The 14,547-nt window shown below is 40.6% G+C and overlaps 1 protein-coding gene across 1 annotated transcript in view; it reads left to right on the top strand.

The window, feature by feature from the left end:
* CD86 (CD86 molecule) overlaps nucleotides 1-12,693 on the top strand; it is a 43,286-nt gene extending 30,593 nt beyond the window's left edge. The window contains exons 4-7 of the mRNA XM_006884310.1: nucleotides 87-250; nucleotides 2,739-2,793; nucleotides 8,255-8,300; nucleotides 12,588-12,693. Coding sequence (XP_006884372.1) covers nucleotides 87-250; nucleotides 2,739-2,793; nucleotides 8,255-8,300; nucleotides 12,588-12,693 — 371 coding nt within the window. The remainder of the gene's footprint in view (nucleotides 1-86; nucleotides 251-2,738; nucleotides 2,794-8,254; nucleotides 8,301-12,587) is intronic.
* The last annotated feature ends 1,854 nt before the right edge of the window (nucleotides 12,694-14,547 follow it).

Genomic DNA, 14,547 nt, shown 5'->3' with positions numbered 1-14,547 from the left:
GGCAGGTAGATAAGGAGCAGAGCAGCAGCAAAGACAAGCCTTCTAAGGGCCCTGCCAGATGATTGAAAACGAGTGGTCTTTTCTAGATCCAGAGAAATCTGAGCCACGCTCTCCTCCGAAAGATCCCATAGTCTGGATTGCTGTTACCCTCCTACTGGTCAGTGCGGTATTCTTTCTAGTGCTCTGGAAGAAGAAGAAGCGGCAGCCCAGCCTCTCTCACGAGGATCATGAATGTGGTGAGTCAGTCCTTGTCAGATTGTCACTGTGCAGCTGCTTTCACATCTTCTGCCTTCTGCACCCCACCAGCTAGCACCCTGGGACCTAGACAGGCACAAAGCCTGGTAGTTGTTGGAAAAAAAGTGCCCCTCACAGTTTAGAATCCAGATCGATTGGCTTCAGCTGATACTCTTGTTCTGGATTTCTATAAAAGTCAACATTTCTATCCAAGTTTTACCTGCAGAAACTCCTGGTTTCCAAACAAAGCTGATTATTCCTTGTTTTGTTTACCTCAAACTCTTGTGGTCTAGCGGATAGGGAGTTGTGCTGTCAACTCCAACACAGATGGTTCAAATCCACCACTTGCTCAAAAAAAGAAAATGGGCAATCTCTTGTTATATAATTTACAGCCTCTGGAAACCTGCTGGAAGGTCAGCTCTGAGTAGTTCTAACTTGATAGCAATGAGTTTTAGGGTTTTCTATCTCCTTTACTCAAGGCACTAACTACTAAGAGAACTCGCTGAGGTAAAATGGTGAAAACTTTTATTTTAAACGTGAAAGGTTTCAGTCTTCAGGCAGAGATGTTTGTTAAGAGAAGGGAGAATTAGCTAAACAGAAGAGTCACTCTCCTACCTCTAAGAGTCTATCCTGTGAAATAAGTTAGTGGTGTTTTACTCCAGTGACTTTAAAAAAAATGATGTGAACTTTTACTTATTACATAGGAATATGTATAATATTCATATTATCTATTCAACTAGTGGCTTAGTGGTAAGGAGTTGTGCTGCCAACTCAAAGTCAAGCAGTTCGAATCCATTCGCTGCTCCATGGGAGAAAGATGGGCAGTTTCCTTCCTCCCACGCAATTAACTGCCTCTGTAAACCCACTTGAGGGTCAGCTATGGGTCAGTTCTGACTTTACAGTACACAACAACAGCATTTAACTATTGAAGAGAAAAGTGTGAATCAAGCAGTGGTGTCATTTGAGTAAGGGTGGGACTCTACTCACTCCACACTAATTCTGCCTCATTACCATTGAGGTCAGGATTGATAGGACAGCACAAAAGGCAGATAATTGCATCAGATTACAAAATGGAGTACAGCCACATAATAGTAAGAATCATGGTCTAGCCACACTCACACATATATTTAGGAGTTATGATTCAATCTTTGACAGTTTATAAATAAACTGTTCCTAAATTTGCTTTCATTTTGAAATGAATAGCTTACAGATTTAAAAAAAAAAATGAAGAGTAAGAACACGTTTCTTCCTCCATAAGGCAATCCTAACAATTTAGGTGACTAGATAAGAGAGGGGAGTTTTGGTGCCCGGTTGGTAAGAAGTTGTGCTACAATCTCAAAGATATGGGTTCAAATCCACCAGCTGTTCTTCAGAAGAAGGATGGGTAATCTCCTTCTATGCATTTACTGCCTCTGAAATCCCACTAGAGGCTCAGCTATGAGTCTGTTCTGACTCAACAGCAAACAACAACAACAGATAAGAGGGAGCCAGGCAAAGATGTCAGTCTAGAGAGTAAGGTGCACCTGATCCAAGCCATGGTCTTCACAATTACATGGCATGCATCAGAGAGGACAATGACTAAGGAGGACAGAAGAAGAATTGCTGTCTTTGAGTTGTGGTGCTGGAGAAGATTATTGAACATGCCATGGACCACCAGAAAAAACAGGTCTGTCTTGGAGAAGGTGAAACCAAGTTTCTTCTTGGAGACAAGGATTTTGAAGCTTCATATCACATACTTTGGGCACACAGCCAGGAGGGACCAGTCCTTGGAGAAGGACCTTATGCTCAGAAGGGTGGAGGGACAGCTCAGGAGAGGAAGACCCTGAAGGGGATGGATTGACACAATAACTAGGTCAATGAGGATAGGTGTGTTGGAGTCAGTGAGACTGGCTCAGGACAGGGCAGGGTTCAGAGCGACGGTACAGAAGGTCGCTATGAATTATAGGTGACTTGATGACACATAACAAGTGGCTCAGTCCAACGGAACAGCTCTCTAACCCAAAGGCCACACACTTCTCTGGTGGTTCCAATGAACTATCAGCTCTATGGGAGAATGATGGACAAAATTCTCATGCAATTTGTTGTTGTTGTCAGGAACCTTGGAAATCCAGTGGAGGATCAGATGTCAGTTCACTTCGATGGCAATGGGTGGAGGGAGTTTATTTGTTTGTTTGTTTGAGATAAGAAGGTTAAAGAGGAGGCATATACACATATGAGGGAAGTTGGAAAGGGCTAAAGAAGCTGTATGTTTGTATATAAGATGGTCACACTGAACAGTGTGAGTGTTGAAGAAGTGAAGTCAATGAGAGGTCATGATATGTAGATGACCTCCAAGAAAGAAAGAAAGAAGGTTTGTAGGAACTAGTTAGCTGGTCAAAAAGTCACCAGTGAGTGCCAATGAGCTTAGTCAAAGCTAAGAGACTGCATCCTTTGGAGGAGAGATGCATCATGTAACCATTCTACTGAGACATGAAATGTTTTAAATTTGGTGTCTGTCATTTCAGCAGGGTCCACACTTGCTATGTGGATACTTCTGCTACCGGCCAGGTGGCAGGCAGAGTAATGTGCTCCCAAAGATGCCCTTGTCCCAACAGCCAAAACTCGTGAATATGTCATTTTCATGGTGAAAGGAATTGTACAAATGTAACTAAGGGTGCTCAATCTTAAATTTATAAACTTATCCTGGACTATCTGAGTGGGCCCAAACTAATCACATGAATGGGTTGGAAGGATAAGGCCGAAGGAGAGAGCTGAATCTTGACGACTTGAGCGATGGTTGTTGGCTTTGAAGATGGACAAAGAGGGTTATTAGCCAAGGAATGTGAACAACTTCTGCAAGCCAAGAATGATCTTCAGAAGTCCAGCTGCAAGAAAACAGGGCCGTAGTTCTACAGTTGCAAAGATCTAAATTCTGACAACATGCAGACGTGCAGTCATGAGTGAACCACAGAGGCACACATTTACTAAGAGCCAGTGGTATTTCTCTTCCTCCTAACTGAGCATCAGTGCTTTCTCAGGCAAGGCACCCTTCAACTAACTTGGCATTAGAAGTCCCTTTGTTATGCCTGTTCACTAATTACACTCTTTAAAGCCTCAACTACATGCACTGATCCTGTTTATATTGTTAGCTTGAATAAAAGGAAATATCAAGGTTACCTTCTCTTCTTTTTTTGTTTTGCCAAGTAGGACATGAGAAATTGGAATCATGAATTGCCTTTTCCAGTCAGAAGTTACTCTATCAGTTCAGGGACCAAAGAGCAAGACTTAAACAGCTCTGTCTTCTGAAGATTTACTTCCTCATTTGGGTCTTGTTTGACTGAAATCAGTATAGAAAGGGGAGTAACCAGCATGTTTTAAAACTTGCCTCTCTTGACAAAACAACAGGAGTCATAGTCCTTCTCAGGAATTTCTAAAAGGGCAAGTGTCTCTTCCAAAGGAATCTTTTTTTTTTTAACCAATATTTAGATGGAAATCTATGCCAGAGTTTAACAACTCAATGCTGATAATATCATCAAACTGTCGTTCTTATTTTTTTTAATTAAGAAAAGAGTGGATAAATAATGTACAAACTGTCTTTCAAAGTGATTAATGAAGGACAAACATTTTAAAGCTGTTTTATTGTTTGTTTTGGGATGGGTTTTTTTGTTCTATTGCTTTTTAATTGTCAGCTTTCATTTTTATACAGAAACTTAAAAAAATATTTTGTCACCACAACAAGATAAACAATTCAATTGAAAAATGGGCACAGGATATGAACAGACACTTCACCAAAGAAGACATTCAGATGGCCAACAAGCACGTGAGGAAATGTTCAAAATCCCCAGCTCTAAGAGAGATGCAAATCAAAACAACTATGAGGTATCATCTCACACCAGTCAGAATACCAAAATTTAATAGAGGAGCAAACAACAAATGCTGGCGAGGTTGTGGAGAAACTGGAACCCTTATGTACTGTTGGTGGGAGTGTAAAGTGGTGCAACCACTGTGGAAGGCAGTATGGCGCTTTCTCAAAAAGTTACAAATAGAAATACCTTTTGACCCAGCACTTCCTCTTCTAGGAATATACCCTAAAGAAATCTTAACTGTCACCCAGGCAGATATATGCATACCCATGTTTATTTCAGCTTTGTTCACAATAGCAAAGAGTTGGAAACAACCCAAATGCCCATCAACAAACGAATGGACAGAGAAGCTCTGGTATATTCACACAATGGAATACTATGCTGCATTGAAGAACAAGGAACTCATACAATATTATTCAAAATGGGTGACCCTGGAGGACATTATGCTGAGTGAAATATCTCAGTTACAAAAGGCAAATACTACATGGTGCCACTGTTATAGAATGGGACTGACATCAGGGGTGGGGTGACAGTGAGAAAAATGAATAAATTATGTATACTGCATTGAAACAGATGAGGGAGAGAGCAATTTAAAAGTGATATATGATTGGATATTACGGTTATCACAGGAGTCCAGAATGAAGGTTGCATAGTGGAGTGTTCTCAGGGGCAGGAGCCGGGGGGGGGGCAGAAGGGCGGAATTGTACACCAATGAAAGAATTTTTCTTTTAATTTTCAAAGATAAGTGCGAACTAGGTGGTGGGGAGGAATGGGCAGGGAGAAAAATGTGACAATGAATGAATGGAAATCCAAAATATCTGTAAATGTTCATTAAAATAAATAAAATAAAAGTTTTTAATAAACAAAAAATTTTGTTATGAGTTTGAAAGAATTATCAGTCTTTATTAGTCTAGAGGCATCTGAAAGAATGCATTTAGCTATTTTTTTAAAAAAGCCAACAACAAACACACAAACAAAACAAACCCCACCACTGTCATTGAGTTGATTCCAACTCACGAGAACCACATGTTCTACAGAGCAGAATTTCTCCATAGGATTTTCTGGGATGTAATCATAGCGGAGCCCAGTAGGTTAAGGAGTTGAGCTGCCAACCCAAAGGCAGGTGGCTGAAATACACTAGGTGCTCCACAGGGAGAAAGATGGGCAATTTCCTCTCATATGATTTACATCCTTAGAAAGCCCACTGGAAGGTCAGCTATGACTTGGCTCTGACTCGATGGCCCTTAACAACAATGACTATAATAGAAATAGAGTATGAATCATCATTGTATCATTGGGTAGACTTGAACTGCTAACCCTTTGGTAAGAAGTTGAGTATAAACTGTTTTGCCAGCTAGGAACTTGTATTTAGCTATAAACCTCGTCATTTTAAAAGGACTTTTGATAAAAATAAAGCCTAACCAGATATGTAAAATGTCAAAGAGCTTGGTCAAATGAGAAATGGTTGAAATAACTGATGTGGCTCAGCTTGAAAAAGAAGTATGGAACAGAACAAGAAGATGACTTTTTTCAAAAAAGAGCTAATTTGTGACTCAACTCCTTAACCTGTATGACTTCAAAGGAAGTATCAATAAATGATGACTTTAAGAGATATTAAGAAAATAAGAAGGAATTTTCAAGCAATTCAAGTTCTTTTGCTAGAAGAAATAGACTTTGTTTTCACTTGTGAAAAGGTAATTTGTTAAAGGAATTTCTCTCCTGCCATAAACAACTAGAAAACAGACAGGATTTCAACCGATTGTTCAAAGATGGAAAAAAATTAACTGAGTCCTATGATTGGCCCAATTACTGTCTGTGGTCAGTTTCCAGGCTGTTCTACTGATAGGAGGAGCCCTGATACTAAAGAAAAGAGCATTATAAGCAAACTATAAATGTTCACTATAAACATAGCTGCCAAAAGCATTAACTAAACTAGCACTTTACTAAACATGGAACATATCATGATCAAATGGAGGCTCAACATTAAACAAGAGTTGAACAACAAATCTACCATAAGAATACAATAAAAAAGAAAACTATGTGCTATAAGAGTGAAAATTCTTTTAGAATTTCTTTTTATAAATTATATTTCATTTTAATATTACTTTTCCCTTCATCCAACTTATCTATTTATTAATTTTTGTTTCCCCTACCTCTTTTCTCATCTCTATCATCCTTCCAAAATTTATTGTCTGTAAACCTTTCCTTAAATTAATGAATTTCTGGGAAAAAAATAGTAGTAAATCTTGTGACCTTCTCTCTCGTTGTCATCAAGTTAGAAGAGACTCATATCTGACCCTCCAGTGGGTTTCTGAGGCTATAGATTGCCTCTATTTTTCCTACTGAGCCACTGATGTGACCTTTGGTTAGTCAAAATCTCCTTTGATTGTATATAAAAAAGCAAGAAGAATTTGTACCAATTGATAAGGTGCATTTCATCAACATCAGAAACTTTGCATTTTCAGAGGAAAATGGAAAGTCAGGCAACTGGGAAAACGGTTTGTGAACTATGTATTTGATGAATAATTTCTTTCTATCCAAGATAAAGAAATTACTACTCAATGATAAGAAGATACAAATTTAATAAAAGATAGAGGACAAAAGATTTTCTAAATACCTCACAGAATGAGAGATACAAATGGCCAATAAGTAAAGTGACTTAGTCACATCAGTAGTAGGACAATGCAAGTTAAAGTTACAATGAGATGCCACTATATACTAAATACATACACTACACACATACATATACTTTTTCATACTAAAATGAAAAAGGTTGATGATATTAAGGGATGGCAAGGATATAAAGTAACCAGAACTTTTATGTACTGCTGTACAAAGCGGCCATCCTAGGTGTTTACCTACGAAGAAGGAAAACATAAGCATTAATATAGAAATGTCAATAGTAGCTTTATTTTACCCCAAAACTAGCCACTTACAGTTTCTATCGGCTTGTGAGTGGGTAAATAAATGTTGAGATTCTCAACATTTTTATTACTGAAGAGTAGAAAATAATCAACTCCTAGCCACAAAATTGATGAAACTCCCCCTCCACAAAATTATGCTATATCAAAGAGGCTAGGTACAAAAAGGACTAATAATGTGTGATTTTATCTCTATGAAATGTTCGAAAGAGTAAAAGTATTTGGACATTGAACAAATCAGTGTTTACCAGGGAATGTGATGGGATTGGAACTAAAAAGAGGGGAAAAAGAAACTTTTTAGAATGAAATAAATGTTGTAAATCATAATTGCAAGGGTAGTTACATGACTGTATATACATACTTGTGCATCTTATTAATCTCTATACTGAAAAATATTGAATGTTACTGAATATTTATTCTATTCCATAATACTAAATACACACCCACACACGTACACACATACCAGTTGCTGCCAATTCATTTGAACCACCCAGAGGCTCCAAATATCTATAGACCCATCCACCTATCCATCCATCAATTTATATACTACCAATAAGAGCAAATGTTCAAGAAGACCCTCGTATCAAAGATTGACTGGTCAAACCATCAGAATGTTGTTGCGAGGATTCCTGCAGCCCCCTAATTCCCGCAGGGAAATCCACTTAACAAGTCCGGCTGTGAGGCTCTGAGTGGGACCTACAGTAGCATTTTCACAGCAGTCAGCTAAAGGAATTTATACCTCAAATTGCATCAGCAGTAAATCCACATCAGTAGCAACACAGGCTTTGTAGGGGTTTCTGACTGGAATCCATCCCCTGCCACATTGTACAGCACTGGTAGTGCCGGCTGGCCAGCCCATGTGGGCAGCAGCCTTTTCCTGATTGGCCTTGTCTCCTTCTAAATCTTGCTTTCAGAGGATGGGAAACTTTTTTTTTCCCAATTACTCAACGATTGCTGAAATGTAATGTGTCGCCTCTCTCAATATTCTCTTTGTTTCAGCAAAGAAAAGAGCTTTAAATGAAAATCCCATTTTGAAGGTATAATTTATGGGCCAGTGATAAGTGGTAGGCATTACTTTTTGGATGCAAAGAACTCCTTTCTAGTTCCCCTGAAAAATGTATCATTTAAGCAACCAGCTATTCCAACAGAAGGCCGCAGTTCTCACTCTAGCCCGAGACTTTGGAAATTCTTCAAACTTTCTTACTTTACATTACTGTGAACAGTACATTTTCTGAGGTTGTTTTCGCTCTCTTTCAGACCGCCTTAAAGTGGAGCTGGAAGAGACAGAAAAGGCCAAGCACAGGTGAGTCCTGACATTGTCGAAAGAGGTGTGATCTCTAGAGAGTCTATAACTTAGATAGGCTTGAGTTTAAGGATTATAGAGACATCAGTCACCATGAACTGCGACGGAGGAAGAGGAAAGTCAGGGTAGTTAGGATCTGAAGAGAAATGGCAGGCCGTTCAATGTGTCACACCTAAGAGGTGCAGCAGGCACAATTACTGTCACTTTAAAAACGGGGGTCGGGTCGGGGAAGCACTCAAGTTGGAATGCTGACCCTCTAAAGGGCTTGCAGAGGCAGTATATACATATATTTTGGAAGCAGGAATGGTGCCCACTTCCTAAACAACATGCCTCTGGAAACTCCATGAACCTTGAGAAATGTTGATAGTTATAGAACAGAATTCAGGTCTTTTGTTCATAGGTTCACTATGAGTCTTGCTCAACTTGACAGCAATCAACAACAACATATATATTATACTTTTATAATATATTAAACGATCCAGGAAGTATTAAAAGATGATGGAAGGAGTATACAGAGTCAAAAGGAATTGGAGGACACAGAAGAATTTCATGAAACAATGAGCCTGTGGTGATGAAGGAAGAAGTTCAAGCTGCTCTGAAAGAACTGGCAAAAACAAGGCCCCAGGAACTGATGGTTCAATTGATATATTTCAGCAAACAGATGCTGCCCTGGATGTGCTCACCAAGTTGTGCCAAGAAATCTAGAGCACAACCTCTTGGCCAACTGACTGGAAGAGATCTATATTTGTTCCCAGTCCAAAGAAAAGTGACCCAACAGAGTGTGGAAACTATAGAACAATATCATTGCTATGACATGCAAGCAAGATTCTGCTGAAGATTATCGAAAAATGACTGGAACAGCACATCAACAAAGAACTGCCAGAAGTGCAGGCTGAGTTTAGAAGAGGCCGTGGTATAGGATATGGTAGCCTTTGTTAGATGAATCTTGGCTGAAAGCAGGGAGTACCAGAGGAATGTCTATCTGTGTTCCATTGACTATGCAAAGGCATTTGACTGTGTGAATCACAACAAACTTTGGCTAACTCTGAGAAGAATGGGAATACCAATACACTTGATTGTACTGATGCAAAACCTATACTTGGACCAGGAGGCAGTCATCAGAACAGAGCAAGGAAACACTGCATGGTTCAAAATTGGGAAGGGAGTATGGCAGGGATGTGTCCTATCTCCATACCTTTTCAATCTATATGCAGAACAGATTATTCAGGAGGCTGGGTTCTATGAGAAGAAATGTGGCACCAGGATTGGAGGAAGATTCATCAATAAGCTGCATTATGCAGATGTCACAACCCTGCTTTTTGAAACTGAAGAGGACCAGAAGTGCTTGCTGCAGAAGGTCAAGAGTTACAGCCTTCAATGTGGATTGAAGCTCAACATCAAGAAAACAAAGATTCTCACCACTGAGCTAATTGGCAACATCATGATGGCTGGTGAAGAGACTGAGATTGTAAACAGCTTTAGTATGCTTGGCTCCACAATCAACACTCTTGGCACCAGCAGCCAGGAAATTAAAAAAAGTATTACAATGGGAAAATCTGCTGTCAGAGACCTCTCCAAAGTACTGAAGAGCAATGATTTCTGTCTGGAGACTAAGGTGCACCTGAAATAGGCCATGATCTTTGCATCACTTGCTATGAATCAGATAGCTGGACAATGACTAGGGATGATAGAAGGAGAATTGATGTCTTTGAGCTGTGGTGTTGGAGAAGAGTTTAAATATACCATAGACTGCTAAAGAGAATTAACAGGTTTGTCCTGGAGAGGGCTAAACCAGGTTTCTCCTTGGAGTCAAGGATTCTGAATCCTCACCTGACATACTTTGGACATGTTGAAAGTAGGGACCAGTCCTTGGAGAGAAATGTAATGTTTCAGAGTGTGGAGGGACAGGGCAGGAGAGGAAGACCCTCGATGAGGTGGATTGATTCAGTGACTGGGGTAATGGGGGTAGGTGTGTCAGAGACAATAAGATTGGCACAGGATAGAGCAGAGTTTAGGGTTGTTGTATATAGGGTCACTATGAATTGCAGGCAACTCAACAGCACATAACAGTAAACAACAACAATTAATATAAAATCTGGTGGTCTAGTGGCAAGAAGCTGCACTGCAATCCATGCGGTTCAAGGTCACCAGCTGCTCCACGAGGTGACGGATGGGCAAGCCCCTCCCATGTCTCTGTCTCTGAAAACCTGCTGGAGATACAGCTATATATTGCTATATATATCTATACATGCTGCCCATGCCTATAAACATATACACATGTAGAGCGCTGGTGGCCTTAAGAGGCTGCACTCCAATCTTAAAGGCATGCTATCCAAATCCACCAGCCACTCCACAGGAGAAGGATGGGCAATCTCCTCCCAGGTAAATTACTGCCTCCAAAAACTCACTGGAGGGTCAGTTATGGGTCAGTTCCAACTCTAAGACACACAACAACAACAACAACTCTGTGTGTGTGTGTGCGAGAGAGAGAATCATACATATACACATATATATACATATACACACATGTACATATATATAACTCATTGCTATCAAGTTGGAACTAATATAGAACTGACCTTCCAGCAGATTTTCAGAGGCTGTAAATCACCTGGGAGGAAACAGCACATCATTCTCTCTCCTTTGGAGCAGCTGGTGAATTTGAACCACCTGCCTTTGTATTGACAGTGCAATTCCCTACTTACAAGGCTATCAGAGCTCCCATACATATACAATATCCATGTTATAGACAAGGGAGAGAATTGTTTAAAAGGAATATTATTAGATATTATTGGCATGACAAGAATCCAGAATAAGAGCTGCATAGTAAAGTGGAGGGGGCGGGAGGGAGGGCAGTACTGTATAACAAGGAAAGAATTCTTTTTTTTCAAAGAGAAAAGCTAACTGAGGAGGGAGGGGAAGCAAGGAGAAAAATGTGTAACAATGAATGAATGGAAATCCAAGTTCTCTATAATCTTCCATTAAAATATCAATTAAAATCCAAACAATATACGTGTTGTTGTTGTGTGCTGTTGAGTCCACTATGGTCTTACAGCAACCATATGAACAATGGCCCCATATTGAACAGTCTCCAAAACAATTGACTCAATTGCCACAGTCATTGTGTCAATCCAACTTGACAAGGGTCTTCCTCTTTTACGCTGTCTCTCTGTGTGTATGTGTATACATAAACAAATGAATAGATAGATAGATAGATAGATAATAGATAGATAGATAGATAGATAGATAGAGAGAGATAGAAATAGATGATAGATAGATAGATAGATAGATAGATAGATAGATAGATAGATAGAGTTTTTGGTTTTGTGTACCATTGAGTCAGAACTGACCCATAGTTGAGCCTCCAGTAGGTTTTCAGAGATAGCTAATCATATGAAAGGAGATTGCCCATCTTTTTCTCTGCAGAGAAGCTGGTGGACCTGAACTGCATGCCTTCAGGATTGCAACACAGCTTGCCACCATTAGGCCACCAGAGCTCCCTGGTGGAGCTACAGAGAGAATGACATTGTGTTTCCTCCAGCCTCCACGTGTGTAGTTGCTATGTCCTCTGACTGGCTGTGTTCGGCTGCCACACTGCCGACACAAGCAGCACTATCTCCGAAATTCTTCCCAAACTAATCATGGTTCCCTGTTAGTATCATGTGAATCCCTATGCTTCTTCTTTATAAAATTAACCAAGTTGCATTTATATGTTTGAGTAATTATTAACTAAATTCGACCATATTGAACTCGAGGATCAAAAGCATATCGGTTAAGCCATCATTGGGATGCCAGCACCCAGCAAAGTACCTGGTTGTTGTTATGTGCCGTCAAGTCGCCTGCGGCCCATAGCGACACTATGTACAGCAGCTCTAAGCCTGCCCTGTCCTGAGCCAGTCTCACTGACTCTGACACCCCTACATCCATTGCCCCAGTTACTGTATCAGTCCATCTCCTCTGGGGTCTTCCTCTCCTGAGCTTTCCCTCCACCCTTCTTAGCATGATGTCCTTCTCCAAGGATCAGTCCCTCGTGCCGACTTACCCAAAGTATGTAAGACAGACCTTCAAAATCCTAGCCTCCAAGGACTTAGTGAATATCTAATGAAGGAATAAGTGCATGTGTGAAAGAATGGATGAAGTTCTCTGATGCTAGATCCTTTCCAACATGCTGTCTGTACTCCACTCTCCCCCCAAGCCCCTCAGAGACAGGGGGTTCTCGGGCTCTCTGGCTGTGTGACTTGGCTGTGAAATCTTCTTGCCTAATTATTCCTTTTCTCTATTTTCCAGAGTAAAAGACAATGTACTTGCAATTCCTGTTGAAGAAGACATGCCTGATGTTAACATTTCTAAGACGCCCTCTTCTGACGACAATAGTGCTGCTAGCATTAATTAAAGTCCCTATAAGTACTCATTTTTATATCCTTTTCTCTGCAAGTTTCTAGCCAGCCTCTTTGTTCTCTCTTTAAAACTTCCTAGAGGAGAAGAAAATACTACCAATAGTGGGAATGGGGCCTTCGTCTAGATGGAATAAACTGTGGAATAACCACCTTATAATGTGGCTCTAATCTCTGTGTCAAGACCAACTTTAACTCTTAACTGTATTTTTTCCATCTCAGAGCACACTTGTGAGCTAACCCCATCTGGGGCTCTTGAACAGACAGGGAAGAATGCTTAGGACCCATTCCTTATGTTGTAGATCTAGCTGCCTATCCTGGTTGTAGTAATTGTGATTTTACGTGGACCCCCAGGTCTTGGAATCTTGGCTTTTATCTCCTTCGGACTCTAAGATGGTGCCTAATCTCACCTTGTGACTTGAGACTGAACACCTGCATCTTCAATCTGCATGAGAGTTATGTATGTCTTTGTGGTTGGAATAGTCACATCTTAAAATACAAAGAAACCTGTACTGTGATGAACTCATCACTACACCCTGGAGGACTTGACCTGCTCATGCAGGTTCATCTCCATGTTTGTCTTAGTGAGGAAAGTGTTCTGGTAGCAGTGAACACTCCAGCTCAAAGCTGAGCCATTAAGGGAGGCAGACAGCACCCACTCAGGATCCTAGATCTACTTCCATCTAGGATGTTGCTCATATGGAAGGAGATCCACGTACGCAACAACCTTCTAATAAACCTCAGCAGAGATAGCAGTGAATCAAGCAAAAAACACTCAGAACTCTGTCTTCAAAAAATGGCTGAGCTGCCCACCTAACCTACTCAGATGTGTGGATGAGTAGGGAAACCTTGTTGGCTTGAGGAGCTGGGTGTCATGAGGACCCCTGGCTTGTTGACTGGGTCCTAAGTCAGTGCTAGGGCTGAGCAAAAGACCGGCAGGCCTGGATCCCAGGGAGAAGTGTGGTCCCCTGAGCTTCCACATGAGGCCCAGTGAGCCTGGACACAGAAGGCTGGCAATGAATTGACCAAAACCCATCCAGATGAAGAGGGTGATCCATCCTGTGAGCTGCGGTCGACTGCAACATAATGGCCTGCTCAGGACTGGTCTTTGCTTGTGCCTGCAGAAGCTCAAAAGTGCCGAGTTGAACAGAGGATTCTTCAGCAAAAAGACCAGCCTTATTCCCTCTGAGTACTGGTTAGCTAGGAATGGGCAAATTAGATATTAGCTATCGAAAAGGGGGGCATTAGGGCATAAGACATGATGTAGCTGGCTTGCATCCTTTCATAAAGGAATTTATTAGTAAGATGATTGAAAAAGGAGAAAAATAATCCCCAATGCACCTGAACAAAATATAAATGAAACTAAGTGGCATCCACTTCCTAAACAACATGCCTCTGGACTCTATGGACTTTGATAGATGTCGATAATCATAGAAAGGCTTCAGGCCTTTTGTTCATAGGGTCACTATGAGTCATGCTCAACTCGGCAATCAACAACAACAATCATATAAAGAAATACTTTCTTTAAAAAAACATGGCTGAGAGAATGGTCTGGAGCAAATGTGCAAGTATCAACAGAGAAGTTGTAATACTTAAAAGAGAAAGCAAAGAAGAAGAAGAAAAACCAAGATCTTGGGCAACAGAAATGCAGTCCCTGAAGAAGCCTTGGAAAAAGAAGCAAATGGGCAGCCTTTCTGAAATGGAGCTAAGACAACCGAAAATTTCCCTAGTGATCAGGGAGAGGAGGAAAGGATTTGGATGAACTCCAATTTATGGTATTGTTTTACCTGGCTGGAAGCAGAGATGGCTCTAATAGCCCAGCTAAAAAGAGTTAGGGCATCCTGGCTTTAAGG

Source organism: Elephantulus edwardii, unplaced genomic scaffold (assembly GCF_000299155.1).
Source record: "Elephantulus edwardii isolate Elephantulus edwardi_28Jun2011 unplaced genomic scaffold, EleEdw1.0 scaffold00032, whole genome shotgun sequence".
Lineage (NCBI taxonomy): Eukaryota > Metazoa > Chordata > Mammalia > Macroscelidea > Macroscelididae > Elephantulus > Elephantulus edwardii.
The sequence above is the reverse complement of the archived record's forward strand: the minus strand, read 5'-3'. Positions and strand labels throughout refer to the sequence as shown.